This window comes from Geotrypetes seraphini, chromosome 8 (genome assembly GCF_902459505.1).
Source record: "Geotrypetes seraphini chromosome 8, aGeoSer1.1, whole genome shotgun sequence".
Classification (NCBI taxonomy): Eukaryota; Metazoa; Chordata; class Amphibia; order Gymnophiona; family Dermophiidae; genus Geotrypetes; species Geotrypetes seraphini.
In genome coordinates this window covers 2,173,667-2,193,804 of record NC_047091.1, presented here as the reverse complement: position 1 = coordinate 2,193,804, position 20,138 = coordinate 2,173,667, and the positions used below count along the sequence as shown (strand labels likewise).

Here is a 20,138-nt window from a genome sequence, read left to right as displayed (position 1 = left end):
TGGGCCATAGTACGCCCCCACCTGGAATACTGCGTCCAGCATTGGCCGCCGTACATGAAGAAGGACATACACTTCTCCCTCCATATTCACTCTGATAGGGGATTAAGAGAACCGCAAATACAGAAAAACCGCAAATAACTTTTTCATATGTTCACTGTTTTCTATTAAAAACTATCATGAATATGGTGAAACCACGAATAACATGGTGGGAGACCTGGCCTGTTCCTGAAGGAGAGGCAATACATGGTGAAGAAAGTGCTGAAAATAAGCGATTTTCTCTGTAAATGCTTGGAATCGGCGATTTCTCTAAGCAAGCTGACATCATTTGGGAGGAGGAGCCAGCAAGCTAAAAACCGTGAATAATCAAAACCGCGAATATAGAGGGAGAAGTGTAGTATTACTCGAAAGGGTCCAGAGAAGAGTGACTAAAATGGTTAAGGAGCTGGAGGAGTTGCCGTACAGTGAGAGATTAGAGAAACTGGGCCTCTTCTCCCTTAAAAAGAGGAGACTGAGAGGGGATATGATTGAAACATTCAAGATAATGAAGGGAATAGACTGCATTCATGCGTGCAGAAGAAAAAACTGTAGAGGGCGCAAAACTGCACAATGAAGTAGTATAGAGGCAGAGTGAAAAATCCAGCGTGGATTCCTTCTGCAACCATACAACTAAAGAGAAATATAATTCTAGTGTCTAGAATCTCTAATCTATTGCACTGGAATGAAGTTTACACTTTTGACCTGGATTCTCTATATGGTGTCGATATTGGTGGCTGCCTTAAAAAACAGCCACCAATCGTGTGTCAATCACATGATGATGCCATATAGAGAATTGTGCCTCCAGGAAAGATAGGCATTGGAAATGTAGGCCAAGGTTTTCCAGGTTTACATTCCCCAAGCCTATCTTTATTGAAAATTGCACCTACATCGGTAGGCACCTTGAAACTCATTTAAAACCACTTGAAACTCTTTTAAAACGCACCTGAAACTCACTTAAAAACGCTATTTAAACAGTTAGGTTTTGATTTTTTACTGAGCTTGGGCGCTACTGGTGCCTAAAAATCTGCGCCATTTAGAGAATCCAGGCCTTTGTGTCTTTGCTGCTTTTCACGGGGTTCTGACCAACAGGCTTAGAGGATGATGAAGCTGGCTGATTCTAACAACATTTCGTGTTGTAGTAGTATGAACGTCTAGATGGAGCAGAGCATCTTCTAGAAGATGACAACTGAGAAGTTTGTTGCTTAAATATGGTGTCCTTGTGTTTTTAAATTTTATTAGTCACTTCTTCAATCTTGTCCATTGAAGTTATCAGGCTTTAAGGCCCAAATTCTGTATAGGACGCTTAGTCTCAGAAGCCAACAGGCGTTCTATGCAGAATCACACCTAAGCCCGCCTAAAATGAACCTGATTCTCTAGCCAACGTCCATATTACAGATGCTGTTTAGAGAATCGGGTTGCAAGTAGACGCGGCCGCTGAGCTTATCGTGGCAAGAGATCTCCTTGCTGCGATAAGTTTAACGATTGCAGCAGCAGCCGCCAGAACGCCAGCAGGAGGGATGCCCAATCCCTCCTGCCAGAACCCCCTGATCCTTACCCCCCCCCCCCCCAATGTGGGTGGTTTAGTATTGGAAGATATACAGGTCTACTATGTGGAGGTCTTCAGGAAGCTCTTTGACACAGCTGCTTTAGGCATTAAAGCTGCTTTGGCAACATTTTGTGTCACATGTCATGCTCCAAAGTGCGCTTTGTAAAGTGAGGCAGTGGTTCCCTCTTTTCAATTCTGTTTTGGCGGGCACAGTTTATATGCTAGATGCATTGTATGCCCTTATGTGAGTTTGACTCAGGTGTCAGATAATCCATCTTTGCCCACAATGGGCTGCTGTTTCCTCTTCCAAGGCTCCTTTGGCTGGGCTGCCTTTTCAGGAGCTGTGATTGTTTGGCAGAGGTCTGGATGACTTCATGGATTCTAGACTGGACTGTTGCCCTACGACAGCCTGAAAGCAGGACATAGGGACTAGCTACTTGTCTATAAAGGACATAGGTACTGCAAGAAAAATACAAATTAATACAGATGATTGCAATGTTGACAAAGGTAAGAATCCATATTATAGGGAGCAAATATGAAACTATCTATTTAAAAAAAAATAATTACAAGGCCAAACCAGTCATGGAAAAATGAAGGTATATACCTAGATAAAAATCCATATTATAGGGAGCAAGCATAACAGCATATAAAACAATTACAAAGCCAAACCAGTTATTAAGAAAATAATAATTGCAGAGCCAACCAGCCATGGAAAAATGAATCACTAACAGGTGAAAGCCGGAAAGGAATGAGTCTAAAACACCAGTAAACCCTCTAAAACAAAACAACATTAGATAACAGCACTCAAAAGTTTATCTCTGTGAGAACTATCAGCATAAGTTCCTGCTAACAGATGTAGGAACTTTTAAAGTGAGTCAAAGAAATCAAATGCTGACAAAGGTAAAAATATCATATAAAACATATACAAAACCAAACCAACTATTGAAAAAATAGCCATAGAAAAATAAGGGTACATACCTAGGTGGTGTATAAAAACTGAATCACCAACAGGGTATAGTGATGATTGTCGTTGATGCAACGTGTATGTTATATGTTATTTTATATTTTGTATGTAAGTGTGTAACTTACCCTGGATAAGGGCGGGGGATAAATAAACAAACAGGTAAAAGTTGGAAAAGAATTAAAAAGAGAATAAGACAACTAAGAACAAAGGCTGAAACAGTAAAACCTCTAAACCAAAAGTCATCCTTACCCACAAAGTAAAAGATAACAACACTCAAAAGTGTGGTCCAGTGTCAAGCCAGCTCCTCACTTCTCCAGCGGCGAAACAAATCAGCAGCGCAGCCGTCAGGAGCAAGCTTTAAGCTCTCCTGCTCAGCCCTGTGCTGCTTTCCGAATGGCTGCCGTAAGTTCTCACGAGTCTCACAAAAACCTATGGCAGCCATTCAGAAAGCAGTGCGGGGCCGAGCAGGAGAGCATAAATCTTGCTCCTGACGGCCACGCTGCTGATTTGTTTCGCTGCTGGCAGGGAAATGAAGAGTGAAGGCTGCCGCAGCAGGCAGGGATGGTGCGAAGCCGACTGGATCTTTTGGAGAAATTAAAAAAGGTACGGGAACTTGCCTGGAGCTGGATGGCTGGCTGGCTGGTTGGCCTGGGGCTGGCTTGGGATTGGCTGGCTTGCCTGGGGCTGGCTGGTTGGCCTGGAGCTGGCTTGGGGCTGGCTGGCTGGTTGACCTGGAGCTGGCTGGCTGGCTTGGGGCCATCCACTAGATGTGCCCACCACTAGATGTGCCCTGTACCCTTTCCCGGCCTACCACTAGACCACCAAAGGAAGGACAGGGTACTGGGCACACCATTTGGTTCAGAATTTTTTTTTCTTGCTTTTTCCTCCTCTAGAGTGGGTGCGTCTTATGGAGCGAAAAATACAGTAATCAATAATCTTCCATTTACAGACAAACTTAAAAAAGGTCATCCTTAACATTGAAATGTTATATGAGGGAGTGGGTATGAAGGCCTTTATTAATTAAGTACAGCAATTTCTGTCTCAATAAGTACCTTTTGTGACAAGTTGAATACCCTATTTCATCTTGTTTTGGAACTGTCTCCCTAATCCTCCCCTTCTGCCTATCCCTCTCTCATTTTGGCCCCATGTTCTTTGATTGTTCATGTGGGGCATGTCTAATGAACTCTCTCCAAGTTTTCCGCAAACATCTGAAAACCTGGCTTTTCTCAAAAAATGTAAGTCTCCCTCCAACTTAGGAATCAAGGAAACTCTTATATCTTGGCATCCCAAGTCCTCTAAATTTTCTTCACACTTCTACCTCTAACCCTCTGTTGTAGTTCCTTCCTATTTCTCCTATTGTAAACCGCGTCGAGCTCTACAAACGTGGAGATGATGCGGTATACAAACTTAAGGATTAGATTAGATTATCTATACCAATGTTTTTCAACCTTTTTACACCCGTGGACCGGCAGAAATAAAAGAATTATTTTGTGGCCCTCCACACTACTAGGACTAAAATTTAAAAACCCTGTTTCCGCCCCATCTCCGCGAGCTCGGTCACCTCTGTAACTATAGAAAAATAGTCAAATATAGTGCAAAATATAGAAAACATATAAATTATCAAAACTGGCACGTTGTGATCACTAAATTGAAAATAAAATCATTTTTCCTAACTTTGCTGTCTGGTCATTTCATGAGTCTCTGGTTGCGTTTCCTTCTGTCTGTGTATCTTTTCATTTCTTTCTCTCTGCACTCAGGCCCAACAATTGTCCCTTTCTATTCCCTCCCTCTTTCCTTCCCATGTCTTTAGTGCCCCCAGTGCTTCCTTCTCAAGTCCTTAGTGCCCCTTCCTATGTCTTTAGTGCCCCCAGTGCTTCCTTCCCATGTCCTTAGTGCCTCCTTCCCATGTCTTTAGTGCCCCAGTGCCTCCTTCCCATGTCCTTAGTGCCCCTTCCTGTCTTTAGTGCCCCCAGTGCCTCCTTCCTATGTCCCTCTCACTGCCTTCCACACTTTGTCCCACTCACACCCCCCAATGCCAGCCTGTCTACCTCTCTCCCTCCCTCCCTGGCCAAAGCCAGCCTGCTTGCCTGATTACCTCCTTCCCTCCTTGCCGGCAAAAAAAAAAGCCTCCCTCCTTCCTTTCCCCTGCTCTTACCGCCCTGCTGCTGCTGCTAAACCCGACAGGAAATCTTCTTTCTGACGTCGGAGAGGATGTTTTGGGCCAGCCAGGCAGCGATTGGCTGGCCCAGAACGTCCTCTCGGAAAGAAGATTTCCTGTCGGGTTTAGTAGCAGCAGCAGCAATCTTGCCAGCCCTCTGCGGACTGGCAGAAATTTCCTGCGGACTGGCAGAAATTTCCTGCGGACTGGCACCGGTCCGCAGACCGGCGGTTGAAGAACAATGGTCTATACCACCTTTATCAAACCTACTCAGTGTGTGGGCGAATCAGAAAGCAACCTGTGACTTCTGTAATTTCTATTTTCTAAAATGTCCTCATTTTATTTTTCAGGTCGAGAATACAATTCATCCAGAAGGTGAGATCTTTTATACCCTTGAATTCCTGTAACTTGGAGATGCATTACTTGAATTCTAAAGTCCAAAGATAGGCTATTTGAATAAATCACAAGGATTATAAACACCTCATTGGCCAAAAACAATAATTAAATATATTTGAAAATGTATCTTTTGATCCTGTTCAAAACAGGTGTCTAATATTTTATTTATGTCTAAATTGGTAAAAACATAATTCAACCGGAGACCAGTGTCTAATATTTAATTCTTCTTCAAATTGATGAACAATGCTGTTCATCTAGAGCAGCGGTCTCAAACTCAAACCTTTTGCAGGGCCACATTTTGGATTTGTAGGTACTTGGAGGGCAGCAGAAAAAAAAATAGTTAATGTCTTATTAAAGAAATGACAGCTTTGCATGAGGTAAGCACCTACAAATCCAAAATGTGGATTATCTGAAATCTTAAATTATCAGAAGCAATTAAGGAAAGATTTATAAACTATAACTGTTATAGTTTATAAATCTTTCCTTAATTGCTTCTGATAATTTCAGCTATACACAGCTAAAAGCAGTGCAACATGCAGAAAGTGAAAAACTATCAAAGTATCAACTGCAAGAGACACGATTTTGGACCAATTATTTTGAGACCCTCAGTATTATAAAGAATGATTCGTTATAGAAAACTTGTGCCTTAAGGCCCCAATTCTGCAAACTGCGCCTACCTTTAGGCGTACTTTAGACGTCTGTGGGGCACATGTCATGCTCAGTGTCACATAGGCATCAGATGTGCGTTTCCAATCACATTTTTTCTCTTGTAGACGTCCATAGAATGTATTTAGTTATATGTAAAAATATGTTTTTTTCTAATTATTTTAGGATTGTAAGCTTTAACATAATAAAAATAATATTTCATTGCATTTTTATTATGTTCATGCTCTTTTTTATATATATTGTAAACTCGCTTAGAAATTAGATAAGCGATTAAATCAAATTTTAATTAAACCTTGAAACCTTTAAAAGGATATTTATAATATATTTTCAGTGGGAGTTGAACTGGGAACATCAGTGTAGAAGGGTGTATCTTTAATCTGTGTGCTACATGGGAAGCTGCATAGTAATTATAACATTAGCTCCTACAACCAGTGTAAAGAATAGCTGTTTGAGCATTGTTTGGGCTTCAGAAAGATGTTAGTCGGATAGATGCTATTTAGGCAGCCCTGTAGGTCATCCAGTGAGCTTTGGGCGTCAGATAGATGTTACTTGATAGATGTTTCTCTGAATGGGATTTAGGCATATTTTGTACGTTTTCAAACTGATTTTCTAAATACAGTTCAGGGATTTTATTTTGTGATTCAGCCACTACATAAACAGGACACATCCATAAATTTCTTTGACTCCTTTCCTGTCTTGTTGTATCTTTGAAATGCTTTCAGATAAATCTTGACTAATCTTGACATGCTAATGTAATTTGAAAGTCTTTTTTGCAACATCACTGTCTGTATGCAGTCTCTTCCTCTGTAAACCGCTCTGAGCTGCTTTTGGTATTGTGGTATACAAAAATAAAGTTGTTATTACAAGCATATTGAATTTAAAAACTTACTAATTTCCCAGCCAAAGAAGTAATGTTATTAGCTAATTATAGTACATGAAAATCACAGCTTTAGGTTTCTTGCTCCAAATAACACTTTCTTTCTCACTAAACCTTGCTCCAATCAGCTCATTCTTCAAAGCAAAGAAAGCCCATAACTTCATTTGGCAAAGCTTAAAAACAGAATAAAACACATAACAGACCCGAATGTGGCTTCTAGTTCATTGCAAATGGAGGTGTGCAGTTGCACAATGCTGACCTCATTGTGAGATCATTAAGGTGCACCTGCAAGGTACAATGCCACCATTAAAAGATGGACTGGGAGTTGAACTCACAATCTCTGCAAGATCAGCACAGAGCTTTTACACTTGAGCTTCACTACCTTCCACTCCAGTTTCTATGACTCCCCTGTCATATCATAGCTTAGTGATCTGCTAAGGTATCATCTGCTTAGCTATCATATCACAGTTAGCTGAGACTAAAGACTGTTAGCCCAATGGTTTAAAGCACTGCTTTCATTGTCCCAAAAGCCAGAATCTCAAGTATGGTTGAATAAATGTGACATGGAGTCAAATACCGCTGTTTATATCAATTACAAACTCTACTTTTGGAATTTTTTGCTGTTTGAGATGAAAATTATATTTGATTGGTCTGTAGGTTGTAATCTTTATTAAAATTAGAATTGTGTCAGCTGAAGTACATGAGGGAGTTGAACCCACAGCAGGCTCACATGCTAACCTTCATTCTAACCACTGTGCTAGACAATGAGCCATAGAATAAAAGCAGTTTAGGTTTGATTATAGTGTTCTGTATGGCTGTAGCAGCGGCATTCTTGCAGCGCCATAGTGGAGCGCCCGAAGCACGCCTAAACGACTGCGTTAAGCATAGCCTAAGCTGTCAGTATAGGAAACTTCTCCCCTGACTGAAAGAAGCCATTTCTGGCTCACCAAGTTAAGTCACCTTGTTGTACCTTGTTCATCCTCTCCAGGTCTCATATAATGCCATTTTTTCCAAATATTATGCTGTTTGCAGGCTGTGATGCAGTTTAGACGTCTCATTGAACTGGTGAGCAAGTGGGAGACATGCCAGCCCATGCTGCCCCCTGAAACATAGCACAGCTACCCTGTTTGCCACCCCCTAAGGGCCACCCCACTTCTCTCCTTTGCAGCCTGGTCCTCATGGAACACTAGATAAGACAAAGGTCAATATGACGAAGTAGCTGAATTTGAAGTGGTTCTTATTAAGGAAACACTAATGTCCAGATGCTACTCAATGTATCTGAATGGGCCCTCACCTTCCTTTTGCAAATAAGCACAATGTCAAAAATGGTTTAAGATTTTTATTGTAGAACGTTATGTAACTTCCTAGACACTCGAATCATTGCACAGTCCAGGAAAGCAGCATGCAACTACAGTTCGATGAGATGGATGACAGGTATGCAAAGTAAGCCACTCCTAGGTCCAACTGTGGTTGAATTGTTAAGGTCTCATAATCTTCTCCTGGTAGGAGAAGGTAGGCTGTAGAAAAAGGAAGATGGATTGAGTCAAATTCAGAGTATATTGGTGAGTTTTAGGCTCTCTTTTAGAAAGGTGTGCTAAATCAATGCATGCGCTATCTGCTAATGTGTTCATAGGATAACATGCATGCGTTAACATTTAGCACTCGCTAACGGCACCCTAAAGCAGTGGTTCCCAACCCTGTCCTGGAGGAACACCAGGCCAATTGGGTTTTCAGGCTAGCCCTAATGAATATGCATGAAGCAAATTTGCATGCCTATCACTTCCATCATATGCAAATCTCTCTCATGCATATTCATTAGGGTTAGCCTGAAAACCCGGTTGGCCTGGTGTTCCTCCAGGACAGGGTTGGGAATCACTGCCCTAAAGGACAACGCATATAGTGCATGCAAAATGTTAATGCATGCATGTTATCCTATGGACGCATTAGCAGTTAGCGCATGCGTTTATTTAGCGCACCTATGTAAAAGAGAGCCTAAAACTCAACAATATACTGTTCTCTCAGAAAGTCATCAAGAAGTACACCCTTGTCAAGGTATGAGACATGATAGCAGGGAAAAAAGTGTGAAACATGTTAGCATAGTGAATATGTATTTAATTCATCACAAGGACTACTCAGGGAAGAGGTATAGTTATAACAGTGTAGATAGTAAGCACAATTTGCAGTCAACTGAAGGATTTCTAGAGTAAGAACATAAGAACTGCCATCACCGGATCAGACCCATGGTCCATCGAGTCCGGCGATCCGCACACGCGGAGGCCCAGTCAGGTGCACACCTGATATAGTTTTAGTCACCCTTATCCCTCTATGCCTCTTGTAAGGAGATGTGCATCTAATTTGCTTTTGAATCCTAGAACAGTGGATTCGGTAATAACCTTCTCTGGAAGAGCATTCTAGGTGTCCACCACTCGCTGCGTGAAGCAGAACTTCCTGACATTTGTCCTGATTTTGTACCCCCTCAGCTTCTGTCCATGTCCTCTTGTCCATGTCACACTTGACAAGGTAAATAATTTATTTTCCTGCTCTATTTTGTTGATGCCTTTCAGTATTTTGAAAGTCTCAATCATGTCCCCTCGCAGTCTCCTCGCAGTCTCCTCTTCTCAAGGGAGAACAGTCCCAGTCTCTTGAGTCATTCCTCGTATTCCAAGTTCTCCATACCAGTTATTAGCTTCGTTGCTCGTCTCTGCACCCTGTCCAGCATTTTTATATCCTTCTTTAGGTTGGGAGACCAATGTTGGACGCAGTATTCCAAGTGTGGTCTGACCATTGCCCTATAAAGCGGCATTATAACTTTCTCTGATCTACTCGTGATTCCTTTCTTTATCATGCCTAACATTCTATTTGCTTTCTTTGCCGCTGCTGCGCATTGTGCCGACGGTTTCAGGGTCTTATCTATCATTACACCCAGGTCCTTTTCGCTCTTACCCAGAGTTGCACCTGACATTCTATACTCGTATTCCTTGTTCTTACTGCCTAAATGCATTACTTTGCACTTTTCCACATTAAACTTCATCTGCCATTTCTCCGCCCATTTCTCTAACTGACACAAATCACTCTGGAGTACCTCGCTGTCCTTCTGCGATCTGATTGCCCGGCATAGCTTTGTGTCGTCGGCAAACTTGATGATCCCACTGGATGTTCCTTCTAGGTCATTTATGAAAATATTAAATAAGATGGGCCCAAGTACCGAGCCCTGGGGCATACCGCTAGTCACTTTCTCCCAGTCCGAGAACTTCCCATTTATGCCCACTCTTTGTTTCCTGTTCTCTAGCCATTTGCCTATCCATCTTAGTACATCCCCCTCTATTCCATGGCTTTGTAGTTTCCTGAGAAGTCTTTCGTGTGGAACTTTGTCAAACGCTTTTTAGAAGTCCAAATATATTATGTCCACCGGTTCTCAATTATCAATATGTTTGTTCACGGTTTCAAAAAATTGGAGTAAATTTGTCAAACATGATTTCCCCTCCCTGAAGCCATGTTGACTGGATCCCATAAGGCCATGTGTGTCCAAGTGCCGGACTATGCTATCTTTAATCAGTGCTTCAACCATCTTTCCAGGGACTCACAGGTCTGTAGTTGCCCGGTTCTGCTCTTGACCCCTTTTTGAAAATTGGTATGACGTTCGCTATCCTCCAATCGTCCAGTATCTGACCAGTTCTAATTGACAGGTTGGCAAGTTTTTGCAATAGTTCTCCGATTTCAACCTTCAGTTCTTTTATGACTCTCAGGTGAATTCCATCAGGTCCAGGGGATTTTTCACCTTTAAGTTTGTCAATCTGGTAGCATATCTGGTCCAAGTCCACCTCAACTGTGGTGAGGCTGTCCCCTATTACTCCTTTGAACACTTTCACTACTTCTGGTATTGTTGTGGTGTCCTCCTTCGTAAAGACAGACGCAAAGAAGGAATTTAGTCTGTCAGCAATTTTCTTCCCTTGTCATCCAATGGTCCCACCGCTTCTTTTGAGGGTTTTTTTTTTTCCTTTTATGTATCTAAAGAAGGGCTTGAAGTTCTTGGCCTCTTGATTTTCTCCTCGTAGTCCTTTTTGGCGTCCCTCACCGCCTTGTGACATTTCTTCTGCTCCTCCTTGTGTTTGTTCCGAGCTTTGGTTGTTTTCGTGCATTTACATTCTTTAAAGGAGTCCTTCTTTCCCTTTATGGCTTCCCTCACCTCTCTAGTAAGCCATGCTGGTTCTCTTTTGCCTTTGGTTATCTGTGGGATGTAGAGGTTTTGTGCTTTCGTGATAATAGTTTTTAGTAGGGACCATGCCTGATCAACCGTTCTGATTTTATCCATCCTTTTCTTGAGCCACTTTTTTACCATGGCTCTCATGCTGTCGTATCTTCCTTTTTTAAAGTTGAAAGTCGTGGTTAGGGTTTTGGTATGTTTCCCTTTCTCGATGTATAGTTTAAAGTTGATCATGTTGTGATCGCTCATCCCAAGCAGGACCGTGACTTCTACTTCTTTTGTCCGACCAGTGATGCCATTTAGGACCAAGTCCAGGGTGGCTTCTCCTCTCGTCTGCTCTCCCACCATTTGTTCTAGGAAGCAGTCCCCTATCATTTCCAGGAACTTCGTCTCCTTACCACAGTTTGAGGTTCCCAGGTTCTAGTCGATCCCCAGGAAGTTGAAGTCTCCCATGATCATTACATTTCCTGTCTTACATCCTTGTTTGATTTCCTCTATCATATCTGAGTCTGTCTCTACCGTCTGTCCTGGGGGGCAAACAAAGGTTGCACTACATCATTTTCACCTGTTCTTTCTGTTTTGGTATATAAGCTGCTGGCAATAACTCTTTGCCCAGGTGCAAGCTGGTGTGCTGAACCTAGTTTTAAGAGACCTGCTCTGGCCTCTGGGAAACACAAGGGGAGTCAGCCACTCTGGGGAGATGGCATAGTCAACCTGAAATCAGGAGAACAGAGGGAAAATGTTAGAAAGACATCTGTGGCAAAAGTAAAAAGCAGAAGTTGTGGGAGAATATATCACAGCATAGTCTCAAAATAACACCTAGAATGAACAGAAGCACAAACACTATTGGACTTCTAAAAAGAAGAGGCAGCTATATTTGAACCCTTTTTATAAAAAGGATGCCTAACAATTACCACCAAAACCATGTCCACCAATTGGATGTCCTTTAGGTGTTTTTCCCCACACACATACACATGAGCAAGTTATCACACTGGCAACAGTTATCAATGAGTTCTTACAGTGAACCATTCCTCAACTGATTACACTTCCCCCTCCCCATTCACGGTTTCCGCACTCACGATTTCACATAATCGTGATTTGAGGGGGATTAAAAAAATATATATATTTTTGCTTTCCCCCCAGCATCCCGGCCTTACCTGGTGGTCTTGCGGGCTTTCGGGGCAGGAGCGATTGTCCTATGCTCCTGCCCCGTGTAGATCGCCAATAGGAAATGGCTGCCGTGAGCTCCCGCCATTGTCTCGAGAGACTAAGGGAACTCATGGCAGTCATTTCCTATTGGCGATCTGCATGGGGCAGGAGCGTAGGAAGACCGTTCCTGCCCCGAAAGCCCGCTAGACCACTAGGAAGGCCGGGATGCCGGAGGGAAGCGGGGGTGGGTCAGAGCCGGATATTCGCGGTATTTCCCTATTCGCTGTCCAGCTCTGCCCCTATCCTCCGTGAATAATGAGGGAGATGTATAGTCTTTTGAGCTGCCTGTTATTGATTCTACAAAGAATTAATTTTATCTCTATGAGTAAAAGCATTGCTTCCATCTTCCCAGCATCAAAGGTTCCACTCTCGGGTACAGTTAACACATATTCATGTAACTTGCATATCCATTTTCCTGGCACCAAAGTTTCAAACAGCATTGGTGTTTTTTCAGCAAACACACCTGGAACAAATTTTTATCATCACTAATTCTCAGACCTGCTAATGGCCCTGTGGAATTGAGAGAGTTGTGGCAGATATCAGGGGCGACAAAAAGTTAATGGAGAATCACCATAAGCAATAACACAGAATGGAGAAAAAAGTCAGTTCTGCCTGAGCTTTTTTGTAATAAGACACCTAAGTAGCTAGCAATATATCATTCTCACCTGGATTTGGTATGTGAGCTGCTAGCAAGGAGTTCCTTGCATAGGTGCAGCATATTCACCTGGAAAGATGAGAAATGTTAGAAAGATGTACATTGCAAATTACTATAGCTGCTAATGGTCCTGTGGAATGGAGAGAGTTGTGAATTTCAGCGAGAGGGAGAATGAGAAGGCCTTGAGCATGCACAGATGCATGCTCAAGGCCCGGCAGAGGCAGGAAGTTCTTCAAGCGGCACCAGCACATCCTGTGGGCTGTGTGCCGGTGCCGGTGCCAGATGGGGGGGGGTGCCGGTTCTCGCGGGGGTGCTCACAAATCGAGTCAACACTCGGTTTGCGAGACAAGTTTTGCTCTACTTGCAAAACACTCGCAAACCGGGTTACTTTAATTTAATTTTAATTTAAAAATTTAAGAAATAACTGTTCGACAAATGATATGTATGAATATCAAATATTTAACATGCAAAGAAATGTAATACCAGCAGACATGATTTGGAGTTCCTTTCATGATTTAGAATGGAATATTTATATCAAATTATATAACAAGTATACTAAATCATACTGTGTTTTGGACTCTTGTCCCCCAGAAATCATGAAAGCAGCTCCATTAGATTTCAAACTAAATTTGCTGAATTATTTAAATGATAATTTAAAGAATGGAAAATTCCTTGCCAATAATGGTCACATTATAATAACTCCAATTAAAAAAAAATGTAAAGAATCATTAGCATTAGTAACTAGTTATAGGCCAGTAGCATCCATTCCATTTTTTGTAAAAATCATGGAAGGATTGGTACATATTCAACTGATAGAATATCTCTCTTCTGCATGAAACTTAATCTTGCTTTAGACCTTTTTTTAATACTGATACAGTAATTGCGGCCATTTTGGATAATTTACGTTTCCTACTCAGTAGGGGCCTTAATGCCCTGATTATGCAATTTGATATGAGTTCTGTCTTTGATTTAGTGGGCCACGGGAAATTGTTACATTGCTTAGATTCAATTGGTATTAAAGGAGAGGTGTTGGACTGGTTTTGAGGTTTTCTTATGTCTCGCACCTATCAAGTATGTTTTAACTATGATCTTTCTGGTACTTGGAGTAATCCATCTGGTGTTCCACAGGGGTCACCATTATCCCCATTGCTTTTTAATGTCTATATGTCATCATTAGGTGAGTAATTATCCCAATCGGGGATAAAAGTATTTAGTTACGCATTCAGACCCTAACCCGTCCTTCCTCAGACTCCCCCCCACCGGCCAATGCCCTGGCCGAGTTTTTCACCAACAAAATCTCCAATCTAAGATCCTCTCTATCAGCCACCACAACCAATCATCTGAACTACCCAGTTGCTCAGCCCTATGACGAACCTAGGGCTGACCTGCTCTGGAACAACTTCACAATCCCGACTGGCAACAATTCTGCAAGCTCTATTCAAAATACGTTAATTCCCACTGCAAACTAGACTGTTGCCCACCTAATGTAATGAAAATTGCCCTGGTCCCCTTCAAAGCCAAATTACACACTTGGCTCTCCTCCCTTTTACAGTCGGGCACTTTTCCTGAGGACCTAGGCCAGATCCTAATCACTCTGATTGTAAAAAACCCCAAAGAACCCATCAATCTGACATCAAATTACAGACCCATTGCGAACATCCCCTTCTTTGCAAAGTTAATGGAAGGTCTGTTCAACCAAGACTTAGTAACCTATCTGGACAAATTCAACATTCTAAATGATAACCAGTCAGGGTTTCGTTCCGGACACAGCACCGAAACTGTTATTGCTTCTCTACTAGATTCCCTCCATTGCCTGTTTAGCCAGGGCACAAGTGTACTAGTCCTTCAGTTTGATTTAAGTAGTGCCTTCGACTTAGTTGATCATACCATCCTCCTAGACTGGAGTCAATCGGTCTCAGGCAATGTTTTAAAATGGTTCCAGGGTTTCCTAAGTAAACGATCATACCAAGTTTACAGTGACAATACACAATCCTTCAGCTGGGTAAACGCATGTGGAATCCCGCAGGGCTCTCCCCTGTCCCCCACACTACCTAGCCACACTAGGGAACCTATTACAAAGCCTGAAAATCAAATTCTACATTTACGCTGATGACATTACCATAGTCTTTCCTCTAACCAACGTAACTCCTGAAACAAAAAAATCATCTGACATCTATCCTAAAGCAAATTGAACTATGGATGGCTGATTTCAAATTGAAACTCAATTCAGAAAAAACCAAATTCTTCCTGGCAAGTCCGAACGACAAAATCAAAGATTCAACAATCTCCTTGAACGGTCAAGTCTTTCCTTAAAAATTCTGGGAGTGACACTAGACCGCAACCTCACCCTTGAAACTCACACCGACTTACTAATCAGAAAAGGCTTCTCCTTTCCTTATGGAAACTAAGAACCATCAGAAAGTACTTTGACGTAACCTAATTCCGCTTACTGGTGCAATCCTCCATTCTGAGCTTACTCGACTACTGCAACATTATCTACCTTGGGTCCTTCAAAAAAACCATTCAAAGACTCCGTATCATCCAAAATTTGGCAATTCAACTGATCTTTGGGCTAAAAAAAATGGGAACACATAACTCCCTACTACCAAAAACTCCACTGGCTACCATTGGAAGCAAGAGTACAGTTCAAGTTTGCCTGTCTCTGTTTCAAATCCATTCTTGGTTCGGCCCCCTTATACTTGGTTCTCCATTTTACCTTAGACTGTCCATCTAGACCCACTCGCAGAGCTCATCTCTTCAGCCATCCAACTCTAAAGGCCTGCCGCTACAAAAGATGCCTGAACAGAACACTTGCCTTCCAAGTAGGTCATCTAAATGATTGGCTGAACAATATTATCTCGCGCTCCTCATCCTACCTAAACTTCAGAAAATTATTAAAAACTAACCTATTTAACCGTTTTGTAACCTAAGACCTCTTACCCGACCCTTGTCCCCCAAGATCTCTTTTGTCTTACCTCTGCTTCATGCTCGCCGTACATTTGACCCCTTATATTGTACCTGTTCTCTGCTTACATAAGAACATAAGAAGTTGCCTCCACTGGGTCAGACCAGAGGTCCATCCTGCCCAGTGGTCCGCTCCCGCGGTGGCCCACCAGGTCCTTTGACCTGTGAAGTGATTTGACCATTTTTATATCCTACCTCTGCTTCTATCTGTACCCCTCAATCCCTTTATCCTTTAGGAACCTATCCAAACCTTCCTTGAACCCCTGTACTGTGGTCTGGCCTATCACAACCTCTGGAAGAGCGTTCCATGCGTCTACCACCCTCTGGGTAAAAAAGAACTTCCTAGCATTTGTTCTGAACCTGTCCCCTTTCAATTTCTCCGAGTGACCCCTAGTGCTTGTGGTTCCCCAGAGTTTGAAGAATCTGTCCTTGTCCACTTTCTCTATTCCCTTCAGGATTTTGAAGGTTTCTATCGTATTTTCTACATATTTTACATATTCTACATATTTTCTACATATATTAATTGTATCTATATTCGCTGATTGTACTCATTCGCTGATTGTCCAACCCTTCTTTGTTGTAAACTGCCTCAAACTACTACGGCTTTGGCGGTATATAAGAAATAAAATTATTATTATTATTAATTTTACAATCATTATTCTATTCACTACCTCTCTCTCTGAAGTCATCCCTAAAGCAACAGAGGTATTAAATTTGATGGAGCAATGGATGACTGATTTTAGACTGAAAATTAATTCAGAAAAAAACATTTTTTGTAGCTTCATCACACTTGTTTGATATTAAAACATCATTGTGTATCAATAAACTTAGTTATCCTATTCAATCTACTATGAAGGTTTTAGGTGTAATACTGGACCAGGGTTTAACTATGAAGGACCAGGTGGACTCTGGTTAGAAAGGGTTTTTTTACTCTTTGGAAGCTTCGGGCCATTAGAGCAGTGTTTTTCAACCTTTTTTGGGCAAAGGCACACTTGTTTCATGAAAAAAATCACGAGGCACACCACCATTAGAAAATGTTAAAAAATTTAACTCTCTGCCTATATTGACTATATATAAAGTAATTCTCTTGAATAGGAATCAAATAAACACAAAGAAAGTATTTTATAATTACTTTATTATGAAATAAAAATTATAAAATACTTTATTCAGTGCGAAACCTGGGCCTGTTTGGCTGAACACAAAGCTGATATTCTGGCTGGAATCGAAGAAAGACACACACGTAGCTCTTCGTCAACAGCTCTCAGTCTCTCTCTGTATTTGGTTTTTATAGCATACAAAAATAGACAAATATACCCTCCATCCTTTTTATTAAACCACAATAGCAGTTTTTAGCGCAGGGAGCTGCGCTGAATGTCCAGCGCTGCTCTTGACGCTCATAGGCTCCCTGCGCTAAAAACCACTATTGCGGTTTAGTAAAAGGTGACCATATTGTAAAATATAGACAGCAGATATAAATTCAGAACTGTGCATAGTAAGTGAAGGGAAGTTTTCATCTCTGGGAATTTACCCAGTTAACTAGTAAGTTATTTGGGCAAATTCCTTTGAAAACTGTGGTAATACTGCCTCCACTTTGCTAAATTTAAAATAAAATCATTTTTCCTACCTTGTCTGGTGATTTCTGGTTGCACTTTCTTCTTCTGACTGTGCATCCAATCTTTCTTCCCTTCTATCAGCCTGTATGCTTTCTCTCCTCCACACCTCATTCCCTCCCCCAACTTTTTCTTCCTCTCTCCCTGACCTTTCTTTCTTTTTTTCTGTTTCTCTTCTTTCCTTCTGTTTCCCTGCCTGCCCCCTTTCTTTCTTTCTCCCTGCCGTTCCCCAAGCCACTGCCACTGCCGCTGCCATCGGGGAACAGGACCCACCAATGGATAACAGGCCCCAAAGCCGACGCCGACGCATGCTCTCCCTGACGTCAATTCTGCAATCGGAGAGGAAGTTCCGCCCAGCCAGGCAGTGATTGGCTGGCCCGAACTTCCTCTCCGACTGCAGAATTGACGTCGGGGAGAAGAAGACTTATCGGCTCGATAGATTAGATCGCCAAGACAAAGTGAGTCCTGGGTGATCGACTCACTTTGCCTTGGCGAGCTACTGGCGCCCCTGCCTCGGGCCCCCTGTCAGCTCCGGGCCCGGCGGCCCTGCGGCACACCAGGCAACATCTCACGGCACACTAGTGTGCCGCAGAACAGCGGTTGAAAAACACTGCATTAGAGCATATTTTGACGTTTCATCATTTAGAATTTGGTACAATCCCTTATATTGTCAACTAGATTACCGCCTATTTAGCAATTTCTCAGAAGAATATGCAGCGATTATGATTGGTGCAAAACGCGGCAGTCAGGTTGATTTTTGGGCTGAAGAAATTCGATCATGTAACACCTTCTTATCAACTTCTGCATTGGCTGCCGATGGAGGTGCGTGTGAAATTTAAGTTTGGCTGTTTTTGTTTTAAGGTTTTATTTGGGTTAGCATCTAAATATATAACTGACCTCTTTTCTTTTTCAACCAATAGACACAAGAGAAGCTCACACTTGAATTTTGTTTCCTCTTTAGTTAGAGGATGTAAACTTTAAAAATATCATCCACATCTTTTTTCGTATAAGGCAGCATTATGGGGTAAAGATTTGGAAAAATTGCTTTTGCTTACTAATACTTATGAGGAATTTAGGAGCCACCTAAAAACATATTTGTTCTTGAAGCATGTAGGTAGCTGATTTGCAAAATCTTATACAATAACTGATTTTTAAGGTTTTTAGTTACTAGTTTTTAACTTTGTAAGTTTTACTCAATTTGTAGTATTTTTAACTATTGTAAACCACAAATAACTTTACGGTCTTGCGGTATATAAACTTTTAATCTTATTATTATTAGATATATGGCACCATACATACAAAAATGCCTTTGTAAAATTAGCCCCCATATGTGACTATTTCTAGAAAAAGATGGCAGTCTCCAGAAACCAAAACTGAGGTTTTAATTCTGTTAGAGCAAACATTATGTTATGCAACAATCCAAACCACATCCTTTTATGTGAAAAAAAATTCAAAAGTTACCAAAGTTCAAACATGTAACTTTTTATACTACTTATGACATGAAAAATGGGCCATTTTGGATCTGAAACTTTAGTCATCTTTTCCTAGAGACAGTGCTTCATACTATGGCTTGGAGCAGTCCACAGTCAGGAGAGTCCATTCAGTCAAGCTGTACAGGCCAAATTGTACTTTGTACATCGCTTAGAATGTTAATAAGCGATTAATCAAATATTTAATAAACTTGGAAACTTGGCAGCCCTGATCTTTAGAGTTTGACCATTAATGTGCCTGACTTGGTTCTGCTTGTCAACAGAAAAAGCATAGTTTCTCATGTGTTTTCCATAGACAGGATTGATCAGGCACAGAGTTTCATTCATGCTTGAACTACAGCTGTTTTTTCTTGGCATCATTAGATAACATCACCAATTTATATTCCTGATCAATCCTGCTGTCTACAAAAGGCACTTATAGATAAACAATATTTTTTCATCTTATTCTGAATACCACACAGATTTGGCTTATGCTGGGATTTTGCCTTTCTTCCGCAGACGTTCACGCTCAAGATCCAGGAGTCCTCATTATCGCCACTAGACAGGCCAGGGCCAAGTGCTAAATGTGAACTGCCTAGTGGACTCAGGAATGTTCATTACCATCACTTGGTTGTTTCCACAAAACACACGTGAAATGGGAACCGGAGCCCCTTTGGAATGTGTCCACAGCAGATGCTGCCATGTGGCAGACTACAGTGACATAGATTCTTCTCAACTAAATGTGCTGTCATCATAATGGTCTGATGGTTTGTTGCTCCTGTACCCGCTTTAGGAACCTTCATTATGCTGGTGGATTATTTTTTTTATGAGACAATGTGTAATAATTACAATAAAGATGAATTTGGTTTCAATCTTCAGATTGAAAAGGTAAAGGTGTTACTATATCCCTTTTTACTGTGATAAAGCATTCTTACCGGCTCTTATATCAAGGTTCATTTATTTTGTGAGATGCATATCAGAATGATGAAAAGGTCCTTTGGTTGTAAATAACAACAGACCTTTTTCTGATAGTTTAGTAAACTGTAGATCAGAGAAGAGAACATCAAACACCTAGTGGCAGAATAATAAATATTTCTCTCTTCTCCCCCCCCCCCCCCACCCCCACACACACGCACACTCTTAAGCATCAGGATCAGGCAACCATGGTCAAGTGCTAAGGTTACAAAGAAAGGGCTAGCAGATGATAACTTTGGGATAGGGGACAGAGTTTTCTGCTTTCATCTGGGTGGGTAACATGCAGATGCTATGTCATGCCCCTGCTCATTGAGGGCAAATGAGTAGGCACATGGCCATATTTCTCCAGACTCGCAACCAGTTCTTAAACAACTCTTTGTCCCCGGTAATGGCTTCCAGCCCAAAGCAA

At 41.6% G+C, this 20,138-nt stretch overlaps 1 protein-coding gene across 4 annotated transcripts in view; it reads left to right on the top strand.

Annotated features, from left to right (window-relative positions):
- The window catches only part of CLASRP (CLK4 associating serine/arginine rich protein), a 211,791-nt gene extending 192,144 nt beyond the window's left edge, over nt 1–19,647 (top strand). For all 4 annotated transcript variants that reach the window (XM_033955808.1, XM_033955811.1, XM_033955810.1 and 1 more), the window contains 2 exons: nt 5,055–5,079; nt 19,274–19,647. In XM_033955808.1, the coding sequence (XP_033811699.1) occupies nt 5,055–5,079; nt 19,274–19,316 (68 nt within the window). In that variant the 3' untranslated portion in view covers nt 19,317–19,647. The remainder of the gene's footprint in view (nt 1–5,054; nt 5,080–19,273) is intronic.
- The last annotated feature ends 491 nt before the right edge of the window (nt 19,648–20,138 follow it).